The following is a 20,286-nucleotide window of genomic DNA, read 5'->3' on the forward strand; positions in this document are numbered from 1 at the left end:
GAATAAAAACCACATGATCATCTCAATAGATGCAGAGAAAGCCATTTGACAGGATCCAACATCCATTTATGATAAACACTCTCAACACAATGGGTACAGAAGGAAAGTATCTCAACATAACAAAGACCATATATGACAAACCCACAGCCAATATCATACTCAACGGGGAAAAACTGAAAGCCATTCCTCTGAGAACAGGAACAAGACAGGAGTGCCCCCTCTTGCCACTCCTATTCAACATAGTACTGGAGGTTTTGGCCAGAGCAATTAGGCAAGAAAAAGGAATAAAAGGAATTCAAATAGGCAATGAAGAAGTGAAACTCTCGCTTTTTGCAGAAAACATGATTTTATATATAGAAAACCCTAAAGAATCCATTGGAAAACTATTAGAAATAATCAACAACCACAGCAAAGTTACAGGGTACAAAATCAACTTACAAAAAACAGTTGCATTTCTATACTCTAATAATGAACTAACAGAAAGAGAACTCAAGAAGACAATCCCATTTACAATCACAACAAAAAGAAGAAAATATCTAGGAATAAATTTAACCAAGGAGGTAAAAGACCTATACAATGAAAACTATAAGACATTATTGAAAGAAATCGATGACAACATAAAGAAATGGAAAGACATCCCATGCACGTGGATTGAAATAATAAACATAGTTAAAATGTCCATACTACCTAAAGCAATCGACAGATTCAATGCAATCCAAATCACAATCCCAATGACATTCTTCATGGAAACAGAACAAAGAATCCTAAAATTTATACGGAACAAGAAAAGACCCCGAATAGCCAAAGCAATCCTGAGAAAAAACAACAAAGCTGGAGGCATCACAATCTCTGACTTAAAATACACTACAAAGCTATAGTAATCAAAACAGCATGGTACTGGCACAAAAACAGACACACAGATCTATGGAACAGAAGTGAAAGCCCAGAAATGAACTCACAGGAGGCAAGAACATACAACAGAGAAAGGAAAGTCTCTTCAAAAAATGGTGCTTGGAAAACTGGACAGCCACATGCAAAAGAATGAAAGTATACCATTTTCTTTCACCATACACAAAAATTAACTCAAAATGGATCAAAGACTTGAAGGTATGACCTGAAACTATAAAACTCCTGGAAGAAAATATAGGCAGTAGACTCTCTGACACTGGTTAAGGAGGGATCTTTTCAAATTCCATGTCTACTCGGACAAGGGAAACAAAAGAAAAAATAAACAAGTGCAATTTCATCAGACTAAACAGCTTCTGCAAGGCAAATGAAACCAGGATCAAAATGAAAACACAACCCTCCAGTTGGGAGAAATATTTGCAAATCATATATCCGACAAAGGGTTAATCTCCATAGTATACAAAGAACTCACACAACTGAACAACAAACAAACTGGATCAAAAAATAGGCAGAGGATATGAACAGACATTTTTCCAAGGAAGATATACAGATGGCCAATAGGCACATGAAAAGATGTTCAACATTCCCAATCATCATGGCAATGCTAATCAAAATTACACTAAGATATCACCTTATACCTGTTAGAATGGCTATAATCACCAAGACAAAAAATAACAAATGTTGGCGAGGTTGTGGAGAAACGAGAACCCTAATTCACTGCTGTCGGGAATGCAAACTGGTGCAGCCTCTATGGAAAACAGTACGGAGAGTCCTCAAAAAATTAAAAATAGAAATACCTTAAGATCCAGCTATCCCACTACTGGGTATTTATCCAAAGAATCTGAAATCAACAATCCAAAGAGGCTTATGCACCCCAATGTTCATTTCAGCATTATTCATGATAGCCAAGAAGAGGGAGCAACCCAAGTGTCCCTTGAATGATGACTGGATAAAGAAGATGTGGTATATATATACAATAGAACACTACTCAGTCATAAAAAAAGACAAAATCTCATTTGCAACAATATGGATGGACCTGGAGGGTATTATCTTAAGCAAAATAAGCCAGACAGAGAAAGACAAACACCTTACGATTTCACTCATATGTGGAAGATAAACTAACACATGGACAGAGAGAACAGTTTGGTGGTTACCCAAGGGAAGGGGAGTGGGGGTGGGCACAAGGGGTGAAGGGACGCATTTATATGGTGACTGACAAATAATGACATACAACTAAAATTTCACAATGTTATATAAACTATTATGACATCAATAAAAAAAATTTTTTTTAAAAAGCTACCAGAAATACGTCAATTTAGCAAGATTGAAAGATATAAGCTCATACCCCAAAATCAATTGTTTTATTTTATATTAGCAACAAATAATCCAAAAAAATCTTTTAATTCCATTAAAAACATAGAATACTTAAGTGATAAATTAATTAAAATACATATAAAACCCCTAGAAAACTACAATCTAAAAAACTACAAAACACTGCCAAGAGAAATTAAAGATGACCCAAATACAATGAAACATATCCTGTTTATGGATTGAATTGTTCTATGGATTCAATGCAATCAGAAAGTTGCCTTGGAGAAAGTGACATAATGATTCTAAAATTTACATGGAATGTAAAGAACCTAAATAGCTTAAACAATTTTGGAAACCAAACTGGAATATTTATTTTATCAGATTTCAAGATATACTATAAAGCTAGCATACTCAAGATGGTATGGCATCAGATCAACTTATAAATCAATGAAACAGGATAGAGAGAACAAAATGAGACCCATACATATATGTTCAATTGATTTTGAACAAAAGTGCCAATGGAATTCAATGGGAGAAAAGATAATATTTTCTATAAATGGTGATCAAACAACCAGATATCAATACAGAAAAAAAGGAAGATCTGAATATAACACCATTAACAAAAATTAATTAGAAATGAATTAGAGATATAAATGCAAAAATGGAAATTATAAAATTCTCACAGCAATAGAAGTTTCCTTCTATATGTCTAGTATGTTCAAAGATTTTATCATGAACAGGTTTATGATCTTGTCAAATGTTTTTTTCTGTGTTTACTGAAAGGATCACGTGGGTTTTGCCCATTATTTTAATAACAGAGTATACTTTATTATTTATGGATCCCAAACCTCCTTGCATTCCCAGGATAACCCCAACTTGGTCACAGTATCTAATACTTTTAATATATTCCAGGATTTGGTTTGCTGTTATTTTGGTTTGCAACGATTGCTGCACGTACATTCATGAGAGATAATTTGTAGTTTTCTTGTGATGTCTTTGTCTGGTGTGGGTATCAGAATAATACTGGACTCATAAAATAGGTTGCAAGTGTTCCCTCTTCTCCTGTTTTCCAAAAGAGTTTGCACAGGATATGTAATAATGCTTCTTTAAATATCTGAAAAAACGTAGCAATAAAGCCATCTGGGCCTAGGCTTTTCTTTGTGAAAATATAATTAATTTATTTACTTTTTATAAGTGTATTTAAAGTTTCTATTTCTTTTTGAGTCTATTTATGGTAATGTATGTCTTTGTAAGATTTGCCCAATTTGTTGTTATAAAGTGGCTCATAAAATTCCCTAGTGATACTTTTAATTTCTGTAGGATAGTAACATCCTCTCTTGCATGCCTGATTTTGGTAATTTGTGTCTTCTCTTTTTTAAACCATCAGCCCAACTCAAGGTTTATCAATTTTGTTGATCTTTTCAAAGAACTAACTCTTCATTTTATTTTTTTCTATTGTTTTTCTGGTTTCACTGATTTCTACTCGAACTTCACTTGTGTTTGTTTTGAGTTTACTTTGCTCTTCTTTTTAAGATGGAAACTTCAGATGACTGAATCGAGACCACACTTCTTTTCTCAGAAAGGTGCTATAAATTTAGTGCTACAAATTTCCCTCTAAGATGCTTTAGTTGAATCCCATAAATTTTGATGTATTCATTTTCATTCACTTTAAAACATTTTCTAATTTCTGTTGTCAATTCTTTCTTGACCTTCGAGTCATTTACAAATGTGTTGTTTAAATCTCCACATTTCTTTCTGGAATTGATTTATAATTTAATTCTAATATACTCTGAGAAAAAATTCTGTATGATTTTAATCCTTTTAAACTTACTGAGACCTGTTTTATGGCCTAGAATATGCTCTATTCTGGAGGATCATCTGTTAAGTCTGAAAAAAATTATGTTATCAGATCAAAGGGGTTGATAGTACTTTTCAAGCTTTATCTTTACTAATTTTTCAGTCTAGTGGTTCTACTGATTATTGAGAGTACAGTTTTGAAATCTCCAGTTATAACTTGAATTTCTATCGATTCTTTCAATTCTGTCAATTTCAATTCTTTCAATTCAATTAAGCTTAGTGTGGACAAACGCTGACAGTTAAAAACTCCAGGGAGGGGGCCGGCCCGGTGGCGCAAGCGGTTAAGTGTGCGCGCTCCGCTGCGGCAGCCTGGGGTTCACTGGTTCGGATCCTGGGCGCGCACCGACGCACCACTTGGCAAGCCATGCTGTGGCAGCGTCCCATATAAAGTGGAGGAAGATGGGCACGGATGTTAGCCTAGGGCCAGTCTTCCTCAGCAAAAAAACGAGGAGGATTGGCAGATGTTAGCACAGGGCTGATCTCCTCACACACCTCCAGGGAGACACAGTCATTGAAGGGGCCCCCACACTTTTTTGAGTTTTACTTCATGGGTATCTACCAGGTCCTTTAGTGAGTAACAGAGAAAGAGCCCTTTGTGCTTCTGGCAGGGGGAGGGGAAAAGGAAACATTTTGAAACATGCTACAGCATTCTGTTCCTCTTAACAAGGTCTGCCCTTAAAAAACTATTCCATCAGAGCCTAACAGACCTGCAGAAAGGGCAATACCCAACTGTAGCCCACTCTAGTAATCTTGTCCCACCTCAAGGAGGAAAAAAACCGAGAAACACATGTGAAGTTCACAGTCCAGAGGCAAAGGCTCACTAAAAGACTGAGATCTAATCACAGGACTATAAAATCCTTCCCCTCCCCCTACAAAGGCCTATTTACAGCAACTCCCTGGACCTAGTACATTGTGTCTGGCTATCAAGAAAAAATTACAAGGCATACTAAAAGGCAAAAAACACAGTTGGAAGAGAAAGCATCAGAACCAGACTCAGATACGGCAGGGATGTATAAAAAGAATTACATACCACAACTAAGTGTAATTTAACCCGGGTATGCAAGGTTGGTTCAACATTCAAAAATCAGTTAATGTAATCTATCACATCAACAAGCTAAAGAAGAAAAATCACATAATCATATCAATAGATGCAGAAAAAGCATCTGACAAAATCCAACACCTATTCAAGATAAAAACTCAGTAAACTAGGAATAGAGAGGAACTTCCTCAACTTGATAAAGATTATCTATAAAAAATCAACAGCTAATAATACCATACTTAATGGTGAGAAACTTAGTGTTTTACCACTAAGATCAGGAACTAAGCAAGGATGTCCCCTCAATCACTGCTTTTCAAGATCATACTGGAAGTCCTAGCTAATATAATTAGAAAAGGAAATTAAAGGTATACAGATTAAGAAGAAAGACATAAAACTGTCCTTGTTCTCAGATGACATGACCGTCTGTAGAAAATCTGAAAAAATTGACCCAAAAACCTCCTGGAACTAATAAGCGACTATAGCAAGGTGTCAGGATACAAGGTTAATAAACAAAAGTCAATTGCTTTCCTATACAACAGCAATGAACAAGTGTAATTTGAAATTAAAAACACAATGCCATTTACATTAGCATCCAAAACATGAAACACTATGGCAAAAATCTAATAAAATAAGTATAAGACCTATATGGGGAAAATTATAAAACTGTGCTGAAAGATATCAAAGAAGAACCAAATAACTAAAGGGATATTCTATGTTCATGGACAGGAAGACAACGTTGTCAAGACGTCAGTTCTTCCCACACTGATTTACACATTCAATGCAATCCCAATCAAAATCCCAGCAAGTTATTTTGTGAACATGAAAAACTGATTCTCAAGTTTATATGGAGAGGCAAAAGACCCAGAATAGCAACACAACATTGAAGAAGAAGAACAAAGTCAGAGGACTGACACTATCCAACTTCAAGATGTACCATAAAGCTACAGTAATCAAGACAGTGTGGCAATGGTGAAAGAACAGACAAATAGATCAAGAGAACCCAGAAATGCACTCCCATAAATATATTCAACTGATCTTTGACAAAGGAGCAAAGGCAGCAAAAGGGAGCACAGTCTTTCCAACAAATGGTGCTGAACAAGTGGACATCCACGAGCAAAACAATGAATCTATACACAGACCTTACAACCTTCACCAAACTTAACTCAAAATGGATCATAGATCTAAATGTAAAATACAAAACTATAAAACTCCTAGAAGATAACAGAGAAAACCCAGACTAACTCTAGGTATGGTGATGACTTTTTAGCTACAATACCAAAGGCACGATACATGAAATAATAATTGATATGCTGAATTTCATTAAAATTAAAAATTTCTGCTCCACAAAAGACAAAATCAAGATAACGAGAAGAGAAGCCACAGACTGGGAGAAAATATTTGCAAAATGTAAATCTGATAAAGAACGGTCATCCAAAATTGATACAAAGAACTCTTAAAACTCAACAGAAAACAAACATGACTAAAAAATGGGCCAAAGACCTTAACAGACAGCTCATCAAAGAAGATATATATATGGCAAGCAAGCACATGAAAACGTGCTCTAAATCATATGTCATCAAGGAAATGCAAATTAAAACAACAATGAGATACCACTACACCATACCAAAATGGCCAAAATCCAGAACACTGACAACACCAAATGCTGACAAGGATGTGGAGCAATGGGAACTCTCATTCACTGCTGGTAGGAATGCAAAATGGTACAGCCACTTTATTAAAAACAGCCTTAATGTCTTTCAACAAGTGAATGGATAAACACGTGGTGGTATATCCATACAATGTAATATTACTGAGCAATTTTACAAAATGAACTACTGATATACACAGTAACAAGAAGGAATCTCCAAAACATTATGCTAAGTGAAAAATCTTAGATACAAAAAACTATACAACATATTCCATTTATATAAAATAGTAGGAAATGTCAACTAATCTATATACCAGAAAGCAGAGCAGTGACTGCCTGATCATAAGAGTGCAGGAAAGTACAGATTACAAACTAGATAAAGGGCATCTACAAAAAATTTAGAGCTATGATCATACTTGGTGAAAAACTGAATGCTTCCACCTTCCCATCCCCAACTCCCCTTTAAGGCTGAGAATAAGTAAAGGATGTCTGCTCTAACTACGTCTCTTCAACATTGTACTGTAGTTTCTTCCCAATGCAATAAGGCAGGAAAATGGGTGGGGGGGGAGGGCATTCAGATTAGGAAAAAAAAGCAAAACTGTCTATTCAAAGATGACAAGATCATTTACATAAAAAATCCTAAAGATTCCATAAAACGCTTTTAGAATACTGCATGTGAATTTAGTAAGGATGCAAGATTAAGATCTACCTATGCAACACCTTAACAATGAAAACTACAAAACATTGCTGAGAAAAACTCAAGAAGATCTAAACAAAAAGAATGATGCATCATGTTCCCGGTTTAAGAGTCAATTGTTAAGATGTTAATACTTGCCAAACTGGTCTAAAGATTCAGTGCATTCCCAATCAAAATCCCAGGCTTTCTTTTTTTTTAATTAACAAACTGATTTCAAAATTCATATGAAACTGCAAAGAATCTATAATAACCAAAACAATTTGGCAAAGCTGGAGGACCCACACTACCTTATTTTCTGATTATAAAGTTACAGTCATCAAGATAATGTGGCATTGGCACCAGACAGAAAAACAAAGCAATGAAACAAAGAACTGGGAAATTGTCAACAAAGATGCAAAGGTAATTCAGAGAAAAGACAGTTTTGTCAACAACTGAATGGTGCCAGAACAACTGAATATGCATAGGTAAAAAGATGAAATTAGATCCATATATCATACCACGTAAAAAAAAAAAAACTAGCTTGAAATAGATCACAGACCTAAAGAGATCATAGTAAAACCTAAAACTATAAAACTGGCAGAAGAAATTATAGAAAAAAATTCTTTGTGGCCTTGGGTTAATCAAAGATTTCTAACATACAACAACAAAAGCACAGTCCACTAAAGAAAAAACTTCTAATAAATTGAACTTCATCAAAATTAAGTTGTTCTGCTTTTCAAAAAAACAACAGATGGAAAACACAATCCACAGACTGGAAGAAATATGTGCAAGTCACACATCTGTTAAGGGACTTGTATATAGCGTACATAAAGAATTTCTGAAGCTCAATAATAAGAAATTAAACAACTACTCTCCCCCACCAAATGGGCAAAAGATTCAAAGAAACACTTCACAAAAGATATACAATTGACAAATAAGCACATGAAAAGATGCTCACCATCTTTAGGGATGCGCAAATTTAAACCACAATCAGATACCATCACATACCAATTAGGGTATGTAACTTAAGAGACTGACCTTACCAAGTACCGGTGAGGATGTGATATGGAACAACCAGAATTCACATATACTGCTGGTGGGAATGTAAAATGGCACAACAACTTCAGAAAAGAGTACAGCACTTTCTTAAAAGGTTATACATCCACTTACCATAAAACCTAGCCATTTCTAGGCATAGATCCAAAATAAATGAAAGTATGTGTACACATCAAGACTAATAACCCAGTCATTCTCTTATGTATGTACTCAAGAGAAATGAAAGCATACATCCACATAAAGACTTGTACACAAATGTTCACAGCAATACTAGTCAGAAATAGTCAAAAACAGGAAACAACTCAAATGTCCATCAGTAGTTGAATGCTAAACAAATAGTGGTATATTCATACAAGAGTATACTGCAATAATAAGGAATGAAATATTGATACACATAACAACACAGATAAACCCCAAAATAATTTTACTGAGCGTAAGAAAGCAGACAAGAAAAGAGTATACAGGGCCAACCCTGTGCCACAGTGGTTCAGTTCGGTGCGTTCCGCTTCAGCAGCCCTGGTGTTTACGGGTTTGGATCCCAAGCATGGACCTACACCACTTGTCAGCCATGCTGTGGTGGCAACCCACATACAAAATAAAGATTGGCACAGATGTTAGCTCAGGGCAAATCTTCCTCAGCAAAAAAAAAAAAAAAGAAGAGTATATATTGTATGCTTCACTTTATATAAAATTCTAGAAAATGTGAATCTATAGTGACAAAGATAATCAGCGACCCCTGGGGACCAAGGGAGGGAGCAAGGAAGGATGAGAGTGAAGGTTTACAAAGGGGCATGAGGAAATTTTGGGGGTGATGAATATGTTCATTATTTTTATTACGGTGGTGGTTTTATGGGTGTATACATATGCCCAAACTTATCAAATCGTATACTTTAAATATGTGCAGTTTAGTTTATGTCAATTGTACCTTAATAAAGCTGTTAAAAAAAGATACAGTTAAGAAAATGAAAATGCAAGATAATAATGAGATGAAATGTATGTAATACCTGTCAGCTTGCATCATGAATGTATTAAAGATTCCTACAAAATAATAATAAAGACAAACAATCCAACTTTAAAACAGCTACCACAAAAAAAAACCTTAGACACTTGGCAAAAGAATACAGAAGCAGCAACGGCCACTAAGCACAAGGAAGAGTGCTCAATATCACTATTCAGCAGAAAAATAAAAATTAAAACCACTTCACAGGGACCAGAATAGCTAAACTAAAAGAATGACAATACCACATGTTGGTGACTATGTAGAAATAGAACCAGAACTCGTATACATTGCTGGTGGGAATCTAAAATAGTACAACCACTCTGGAACACAGTTTAGCAGTTTCTCATAAATATTTCTCTATTAAACTTCAAGACACATTATAAAGCTACAGTAATTACAACAGTGTGGTATTCAAGCAGAGAGAGAGAAAATCTAACGGATAAGATTAGGAGCCCAGAAACAGGTACAGACATATGTGGATATTTGATTTATGAAAAAGGTGGCATTGAAAGAGGGTGGGAAAAGGACATTTAGGAATTCATACGGAAAACCATGCAGCATTATCATACTCAAGAATCCATTCTAAGTAGACAATAGATCTAAATGTGAAAGGAAAACAAGAAAAGTTCTAGAAAGTAATAAAAGAAAATATCTTCATGATCTCAGGCACAGAAATATTTCTTAAGCAAAAAAGACAAAAAGAAAAAAACTGAATTGCTCTACATTAGAGTTAAGAAATTATGCTCATCCAAAGACATTACTAAGATAACGAATAATACAAGGCATAGGGTGGGGAAAAGATATTTGCAACAAAAATAACCAAGCAAGGATCGTTATTCAGAATATATAAAAAATTTCTACATTTCAATAACAAAAAGACAATGCATTAGAAAAATGGGGAACAGACCTAAGCCCTTTATAAAGAGGTTATTCAAATAAAAATGTACTCACTCATCAGCAATCAGTAATATGTAAATCAAAATTATAATGATATTTATATACTCAACAGAATAACCAAAATTAGGCAAAAAAAATTTAAAATAAGAAGACTGACGACACAAAGCGTTGGTAAGGATGGGGAACAAAAAGATTTCTCATACCCTGCTGGTGGGTGTGTAAATTGGTACACCCACTTTGAAATGCCTTGCAATGAACAATTAAAGCTGACTATAGGCACATCCTATGAGCCAACAATTCTCTGCTGGGTATATCCTACAGAAATGCATACATACGTGCATCTAAGGTCCCAGAACGTTCACAGCTGATTTATTTACAGCAGCCCTCAACTATGCAAACAATGAAATACTAATCAATGAGAATGAATTAACTGTAACTACATGCAACAACATGGATGAATCTCATAAACACAACATTGGGCCAAAGAAGCTAAACACAAAAGAATACTGGGTAATTACATTCATATTAAATTCAAAAGTAAACAAAACCAAACTACAGTGTTTAGGTATGCACATCCTCAGGCTAAAACTCTACAGATATTCAAGACTGATTAAAATTTAGGAAATGATGTCCTTAGGGGGGAAAGTAGGAGAGTTGATTTGAGAAAAGACGTGAAGGCTGCTTCCAGAGTGCTGACAACGTTCAATTTCTTGATCTGGGTGGTGATTAGGCAAACGTTCAATTTATAGTAACTCATTAACATGTACATTTAGGTTATCTCCACTTTTCCCCATATATTTCACAATAAAAGAGTTAAAATCGTGGAGCAATGTTCCTATTTGGGTCAAAAATTGAAAAAAGACTACGTATGTATTTTTGTTCACATACGTACTTAAAAAACACAAGATATGCAAGATATGAATAAAATTGGTTAGTTATCTATCCAGATGGGCTGAAAGGTGTGGATGACAATAAAAGTGGGAATAATACTTCTTAAAGTACAACTTGTTTTACTGTTTTGACTTCTGAATGGTACGAATTTATTAATTTGTCAAAAAATTATTTTGGAAATTACGTCTAGAAAATGGAAAATGCTATTTGCAGTGCTATTTAAAGGTGATATTTCCCAATTTAATGACTAGTAGAGTGCCTGACACATGCAGGCACTCAATAAATGTTTTCCAAATGAATTAATGCCTCAGTGTTTAAGATATTCTCTCTGACTGAAATGCCCGTTCACTCCTTCTTTGTCTAGCTAATCTTGCTTATCCGTAGAATCCATTTCCACAACTGCCTCCCCAAGAAAGTCTTCTTTCCATGTCACACAACACTGAGGCCCTTTTTAAACACGGCAGTCATCTCAACCTAAAGTCAGTCAGTCCTTCTTTGTCTTAGTGCCAGTGTCTTATAGAGATGACACTCAAATCACGCTTATTTGACGCATAAATTAATGTCTGAATGAATACATGCATTATATTTTACTTAAAAATCACATGTAATGAAGTCCTTGCTTTCTTGAGCTACGGTGAGATTTTACTGTGACAACAGTGAACTCAATTTTAGAAAAAGGCTAAATTCATCTCAGAAGAAAGACATTTAAATTTCAGATGATTTATTACTTAGCTACTTTGTTTATAATAAATTGTAAAAAAAATATTTTACTTGTTTAAATTACATATAAAATTTCATTATAAAATAACAAGATGTACTTTAGATGCCTTATTAAAATATATGCAAACTAGAGTTTAGGAGATAAACCCCATAAAAATTCAAGGGCCTGCCCCCTCAGTGAAGTTTCTGGGAGTTCCATAACTTGGGGCATGACAAGATATCCCCTCCAAGGTGAAATACAAGTTGCTGCACCTCACACCATCTACCACAAAAAGAGAGGCACAATGCTCAGTTAGTTTTTCTGTATTTTGGGGGTAACATATACCGAGTGTGCTACTTGGACCCATCTTCCGAGTCCCCCACAAAGCTGCCGGCAAATTCAGGATGCAGTATAAGCCACCATACCACTTGGGCCTGATTATCCAGCATATCCAATGACAACTTTAGTGTCCAAACAGGACAAGTGGCAATTAGTGGCAAAAAGGGATGCTCTATGGAGCCTCTCACAAGCACTAAAATGAGAATAACAGTGCAGACCTCTAGGATTTCTCAAACATTTATGCCCCCTTCTGCAAATAACTATTCTACTTTGAGAAACAACTTCTGGCTTGCTACTGCGCCTTGATAGAGGCCGAATGCCTAATTATGGGACATCAGGTAACTATGCAGCCTAAACTTCCCATCATCAACTGCATATCTAGACATAGGGTTGGGCATGAGCAGTAGCAATCTATTATCAAATAAATATGGTATATAAGAGATCGAGTTTACCAGGTCTAGAATAAGTTGCATGAGCACGTGGCTCAGATTCCTTCAACAGCAACTCCTGTTGCATTGCCTCCTATACCTCAATCTGTGCCTACACTCACCTGGGGAGTTTCTTATGACTAGCTGAGGAAGGAAAAACTTGAGCCTATTTTACAGATGAGGCTGCACAGCACGCTAGTACCACCCAAAAGAGGACAGCCCCACTCAGAAGGGATCATGAAGGAAAGTGGTGAAGGAAAATCTTCCTAGGGAATAGAATTTCAAGTAGTACATTTGGTTGTCCACTTGTCTAAAATGAGAGATGGCCAGAATTACTGACCTAAACAGATTCCTGAGCAGTTACTAATGGTCTGGTTGAATAGTCAGGGACTTGGAAGGAACAGGATTGGAAGACTGGTAACAAGCCAGTTTAGGAAGAAATATGTGGAAGGAGCTTTTTCAGAATGGGCACAGACCGTGTGTCCCATATGCATGCCCAAAGGGCATCCACTGTAGAGTAAGCTTTTAATAATCGGGTAAACAAAATGACATGCTCTATGGAGATCAAACTCTTTCCCCAGCCACCCTAGTGCTTGCTCAATGGGCCCATGAATGAAGTGGCTATGGTAGCAGAGATAGAGAATATGCAGGGGCTCAACTGCTAATGCTACTGCTAGATACCTTATCTGCCAACGGCAGAGACCAACAGGAGCCTCTGATAAGGCACCATTTCTCAGGGGGACCAGTCAGTCACCTGGAGGCAGATTATTTACACTCGACCTTTTCTAACATGGAGGAGGCAGATATTTGTCCTCACTGGAATTGACACATATTCGGGAAATGATCTGCCTTTCCTGCCCATAATGTTTCTGCCAGCACTACTATCCACGAGCTTACAAAGTGCTTTAGCTACTGTCTTGGCACCCTATACAGCATTGCTTTTGATCAAGGAACTTATTTCACAACAGTAGAAGTACCGCAACGGTTTCTGTCTTCCCCAATAGCAGAATATACAGGTCTGGTATTCAACCCGTGCAAATAGGAGTGGCTCTTCTCATTGCTATACCTAATAACTCATTCACAGAATTTTTGCTTTCCCTCCCAAAAACTTTGAGCTCTGCTGGTTCTGAGTCTTAGTGCCCAATAGAAGATTTCTTTTACCAGGAAAACATAACAATGGTTCCACTGAATTAGACACTTCCACCTGGCCATTGAACCAAGAGGCAGGAAAAGGGGTTACCTTATGGGTCTGAGTGATTGATCCCGAACACCAAGGAGAAAGTGAGTTGCTGCACATAATGGGGGCTAGGAGGACTAGCTGAAGCCGAGGGGATTCTCTTAGGCTCCTTGTAGTATTTCCATGTCCACTATTAAAGGTTAATGGAAAACTACAGCAACCAAAAACAGGCAGGACAATTAAGGACCCTTTTCAAATGAAGATTTTGTTCCCATTATCAGGTAAAGAATCCAGAAAAGTTGAAATTTTGGCTGAGGGCAGAAATACTGAATAGGTAGTGAAAGAAGGAAGCCAGAGATATCAACTACGGCCTTGTAACCAATTACAGAAACAAGGACTGCAGTAGCTTCTCATATTTTCTCTTTGCTTTATTGTATATATGTCTTTATTTGTGTAAATGTTAGCCATTTTCTTCTTCCCTCTCTTCCTCATATTTATTTTATACATAAGTTGCTGGAGGTGAACTTTACAAAAGGTAGTCTTTAGTTAATAAAATATTCAGAGGCACTGTAATGGAATATATAATTAATATAGACAGTGATGACTGCTGGGACTGTGCATCTCATTATTTTGGGGAGAGGGTAAGAACTTCTTAACTTGTATGAAGGATAGCTATATCTTGTTAGGTGGAAACAAAGTTCTTTTGTTGTTGGATGGAAGTTCAAATATGTTTAGAAGCATTTATCAGGAAGCTGAGTAGCCAAGGGAGTGGACTGTGCCAGTTATTTATGGTCTCTCAACTCAAATCTTTGTAATAAAGGATCTGGATTTAGTTAACATTCTCCTCCTGCCAGCTGGAAACATTAAAGCTTTGTCAGTAGAGGATCCCAGTAGAGGGACACTAGAGTACGAAAGTCTTCTTTGCTCTGGGGGGTACTGTGTGTGTAAAGCAAAGGGAAGTCCTATTCCCAGCCTCAGGGCCCATCTGCACCCTAGTGGGTGGTGGGGATTCTCTTGCTTGCAAGTTCTGGTCAGTGGTTCCCTTCCTGCCAGCCTTGACCCAAAGACTGTGGACCAGCTGGCCCAGGGCAACCCACTGAACTTCTCTTCTCCACTGTCTACTGGACTAAAACTAACATATTCTCCAAGAAGGTCTGAATTCCAGTTTGGGGGAGAGGGCCCCCATTTCAAGTTTGTTCCTTCCTTGGGTACTCTCCCTTAGCTCCTTTATCCTAATTCCTTGAAAGTTAATAATTCTTTAAATTAAATTGTTCCTGTTCAAATTACTGTGTGGTCCCTGTCTCTTGATTGATGTGGTAACAAATATCTTAAAATCTAGAGAAATAAAGTATGTTTTTATAAAGTAGAATACCATTACTCCTTCTCCTATACTAGGTAGTGCTCATACTCTGTTGGTATCATAATGCTCATATCCCAATGCTATTATGCTACAATAATCAATACTAACAGAAGCCAAAAATTATTGGATGCTTAATATATGCTAAGCATTATTCTAGGTAGTTTATTTGTATTGACTCATTTAATCCTAACAATCACCCTACAATGACCTATTACAAATATCTTTCAAACAAAAAAATATAAATTCCCTACCCAGAACTGTTCTTTAAATAACTATAAAATAAACCTCTATAATCACGTTTTTGCCGTGAAGTTCATGATGGTTACATTAATGTATACCATGACTTTGTTGTTTTAAAGTCTAACACATTTCTATCAGTTATTTAAAAAGTTAAACTTTATTGTCTTGATCACAAACTAATGGTAAGTACTGTGGCTGACTAATGGCTACTGAAAGTCCTTACAACAAATTCTTGACCACTCATAACAGCAAGAGAGAGTGAAGAAATATTCAAAAGAACAATATTAATAATCCTAAAACATAACTGTAATCAATTATCAACCCAGCTTATTCTGTCCCAGTGGCTAACTCATTACAAATTCATTAACGTGAGTTTCAAACAGGGGAATGAACAATAATCAAAAGGCTTGAATAACCAAGAACTACTACATATTTTATTTTTAAAAACAGTTGATGGTATGTTTTATTCTACTAGTTAAGAAGTACAGATTTTATTTAACCAAAGGCCAATGATATAAAGTTTCAGGACGTAAGATATGACTTAAAAAATAGCATCAAAACTGAGATGTCCTATACCATCCATCAAAAAGACTGTACCTTGATACTTAAATTTAATAGTTTTGCAACTAAATTAATTTAGCTTCAATTAAAAGTCTTATTTAGAAGCCAAAAGATTTCAACATTTGAAAAAAGTCACTAAAAAATTACATATTTTTTTTGCTGAGGAAGATTTGCCCTGAGCTAACATCGGTTGCCAATCTTCCTCTTTTTGCTTGAGGAAGGTTCACCTTGAGCTAACATCTGTGCCAGTCTTCCTCTATTTTGTATGTGGGTCACTGCCACAGCATGGCTGCCAACGAGTGGCATAGGTCCACACCTGGGAACCAAACCCAGGCCACCAAAGCAGAATACACGGAACTTAACCACTAGGCCATGGGGCCAGTACCCCAAAATTACATTTTTATGTCATCAAATTATAATTTGAAGTCCAAAAATCTTAGAGAATTTGGTCTGTTAGCAATTCTTAAGAATACCACTTCTGACCATCTTTCTAACCACCCTTCTCTTCTTTTACCTAATAATTATGATAGTGATAATTAACAATTACTTATAATACCCAGGCACTGTTTTAAGAGCTTTATATATATTAACTTAGTTATTCCTGAAAACTAGCCTATGAAACAGACTCTATTATTGTCCCCATTTTATAAATGGGGAAACTGAGGCACAAAGAGATTAAGTAATTTGCCCAAGAAGCAGTAGAGCACAGACATGAACTCATACAGTCTGGCTCCAGAGTATCAACTTTTACAGACTTTTGTTGAGAGCTCTGAGTAGCAGCTTACTAAAGTCTCATAAAGACACTTCAGCAGGTACTATTATTATACTTATTTTACAGACAAAAAAAAATAAAATTTGTCCAAAGTCATATAACTGGTAAATGATAAAGTCAGGATTCTAACCTAGTTTGCCTTACTCCAAAAATCAATTTCTTAAGTATCTATTTCCTCTCTATAACCATTAATAGCAATGAATCCAAAAACCATCAGATAAATCAAAACAAATCCCACATAAAACTAAAGATCAAATAGGAGTAAGATACCATGTCATGGTGTAAACTTAAAGTCTATACCCTCAGAAATATGAAATATCAATTGATTCCTGCTATTTCCAATAGTACCAGCAACCCAAAGACATTTATAAAATGTGTCACCTACTGAGAGAAAATACACATCCTACATAAAATAGTTTAACATAAGAGGTAAACAACTGTAATGTTAACTTTGCCTGTCACATGCACTAAGCAGCAAATGTAAACATACCTGCAAGGAGGCAAGACCATGGAGTCCTTCATAAGCACAGATCCAGAAAGCAGGATATACCAACATCTGGCGACAGTTTCTGAACTGTTTAAATTAATAAACAAATGAGTAAATAAACACACACTCACATGTATATGGATTCAATACAAAATACATAATATGAAATATATTCTAATAATATCATAAATCATTAAAAATTAAGTAACACTACATGGAAATTGGAGAAATTTTTCCTGTTGCCTAAGGTTTTATACAGACCAAGTTTACACGGGAAAAAGTATAATAACTATCTTAAAATATAGACTTCAGAAGTATATGTTTATTAGTTCTATCTTATTAATTATATCATTAACTTCACAGTCTTCATTTTTGTGTACTAGATCATCACATTTGATGAAAATTAACTTAAATACTGTACTACAACTGCATATTAGAACATTCTATTTCTAATAACTTTTATGTATATTAAAGACAATATTATTTGGAATTCACAAATTTATCAATGTTGTGTCTTTCAATTATAATTTGGATCATGATGATTCATTTAAATTTTATTCTGACAGACATAAATAAAATGTCTACCCACTCTCTCATTTTATATGTTTTTGAGGGATAAAATGAAAGAACATCAGATGACTTAAGTCTGTCAGCATTTTAGTTCAGTTAAATTTCCAGTGGAAATCCAGAATCTCGTTAGATGTTAGTTTATAATCTAATCTCTCTCTGTCTTTCTCTCAAATATCTTTATTTACCATACCCAAGGCTTCAACTAATTCTAATACGTAGAAGATTCTAAAAGCTATAAAACAAATCTTTCCTCTGAGCTGGAGAACTGTTTAACTATCTGGCTGTCTACTTGACATGTCAACTTGTATATCTAACAGACACCTCTAACTCAACACGTTCAAAATCTACCTATCATTTCCTTCAAGCATGGATCTCTTCTAGTATTTTCTGTTTTCAATGAATAGTATCATCCTCCATGCAGAAACCTAGGCCTCCAAACCATTCCACATAGCACCCAGGATAAGCATTCTGGGTCAATCCTATTGCTTACCATGAGAAGGAAAAACTGTCAACTTTCCAGTAGATACTTTAAAGTTCTACATATCCCTTCTCATCTTCACGGAGGGAAGATGTAAATGGCTGCAAATTTCCTACTTAAAGTTCTTTGTTTAGAAATCCCACTTCCTTATTCTTTTGAAATATGACTTACAAAATCAAGGAATAAAATTAATAAAGAAACAATCTGCCCAAAATTAAGACAGAAAAAAGTTATGACTGGACGCCACCATAAGCCTCCGATTTTCATCTCACTTGGCTGAAGTAGTCACAAAATTGTCGTAAATTCTACTATGAACGCAGGAAAAATCCTGAAATTTATTCCCACCACCAAGAGGGCCAGGCCAGGTCGTTAATCAGAAACTGTTCAGACCTGGCAAGGAATTCTACTCTCAGAGCACGGTTTGGCAATATAGAAAGTGAAACCCTTTAACCCTTTAAAGGCCATGCTATCTCCCTTCTCTCTGAAAGCAAATGAATCCAAGAATAATCTAGCCTAGAGAAGGGAGGCATAGTTAATCTTATCAGATTTTGCTCCTAAGATAAAGACCAAAAACTCTTAAGGTGACCTTCACTTGCCTCTCCAGACTCCTCTCTTACTGTTTCCTCTTCTTTCCTCACGGCACTTGAACACACAGGCATCTTTTCACTTTTTATATCCTTCTGATTCCCAATTAAGGTCAACTATACACACTCTTGTCTTTGACTCCACCAACCTCTGAATCTAAAACTCTTTCCTTAGTTAACTTCCACATTCTTTTTTTTCTTTAATTCTTGTTTATGATTAGCCAGATATAAATCTGTGTAACTCTTAATATTTTTAAAACAGCTTTATTGAGGTATAACTCACATATCATGAATTCATCCTTCTTAAGTGCAGAATCCAATATTTTTACGAAATTTAAAAGAACTGTGCAAACATCACCACAATCCAGTTTTAGAACATTTCTATCACCACAAAAAGATCTCCTATGCCTTGTTTGCCGTCAATCCCTGCCCCAGGACCAATAATCTGCTGTTTCTATAAATTTATCTTCCCTAAACAGTTCATATAAATGGAATCATATAACATGTGGTGTTTCTATCCTGCTTCTTCTACTTAGCATAATGTTTTTGAGGTTTGTCCATGTTGTAGCATACCTCAGTATTTTATTCCTTCTTATTACCAAACGGTATTCCACTATATGGACAGATGGCATTTTATTTATCCATTCTTTGGACATTTTGTTTGTTTCCAGTTTTAGGCTAGTATAAACAGTGCTACTAAGAACATTTGTGTACCGTCTCTGTATGCATGTATGTTTTCATTTCTCTTGGGTAAATATATAAAAGTGGAATTACTAGGTCATTTGGTAAAACTGTTTAACTTTTTAAGAAAGTGCCAAGTGTTTCCTAAAGTGGCTATACCATTTAACATCTGCAACACCAATATATGAGGATTCCCAGTGTCACCATATCCTTGCCAACACTTGTTACTGTCCACCTTTCTGATTGTAGCTATTCCAATGGGTATAAAGTGATATCATTAATTTTTGTTTGTTTGTTTCTTTTGTGAGGAAAACCAGCCCTGAGCTAAGATCTGATGCCAATCCTCCTCTTTTTTGCTGAGGAAGACTGGCCCTGGGCTAACATCCATGCCTATGTTCCTCTACTTTATATGGGATGCCGCCGCAGCATGGCTTAACAAGCAGTGTGTCGGTACACGCCCGGGATCCGAACCGGCGAACCCCGGGCCGCCGCAGCGGAGCGCATGTACTTAACCACTTGCGCCACCAGGCTGGCCCCGGTATCTCATTAATTTTTGTGTATGGTGTTAAGAGTCTAAATTAACTTTTTCCATGTAAATACTCATTTAACCTAGTAACATTTATTGGAA

General features: G+C 35.9%; 1 protein-coding gene across 5 annotated transcripts in view; it reads right to left on the reverse strand.

Moving 5' to 3' along the window:
• The window catches only part of RAPGEF6 (Rap guanine nucleotide exchange factor 6), a 199,394-nt gene that overhangs the window by 144,241 nt on the left and 34,867 nt on the right, over positions 1 to 20,286 (reverse strand). For all 5 annotated transcript variants that reach the window (XM_058539966.1, XM_058539948.1, XM_058539958.1 and 2 more), the window contains one exon: positions 17,349 to 17,432. In XM_058539966.1, coding sequence (XP_058395949.1) covers positions 17,349 to 17,432 — 84 coding nt within the window. The remainder of the gene's footprint in view (positions 1 to 17,348; positions 17,433 to 20,286) is intronic.

Source organism: Diceros bicornis, chromosome 1 (assembly GCF_020826845.1).
Source record: "Diceros bicornis minor isolate mBicDic1 chromosome 1, mDicBic1.mat.cur, whole genome shotgun sequence".
Lineage (NCBI taxonomy): Eukaryota > Metazoa > Chordata > Mammalia > Perissodactyla > Rhinocerotidae > Diceros > Diceros bicornis.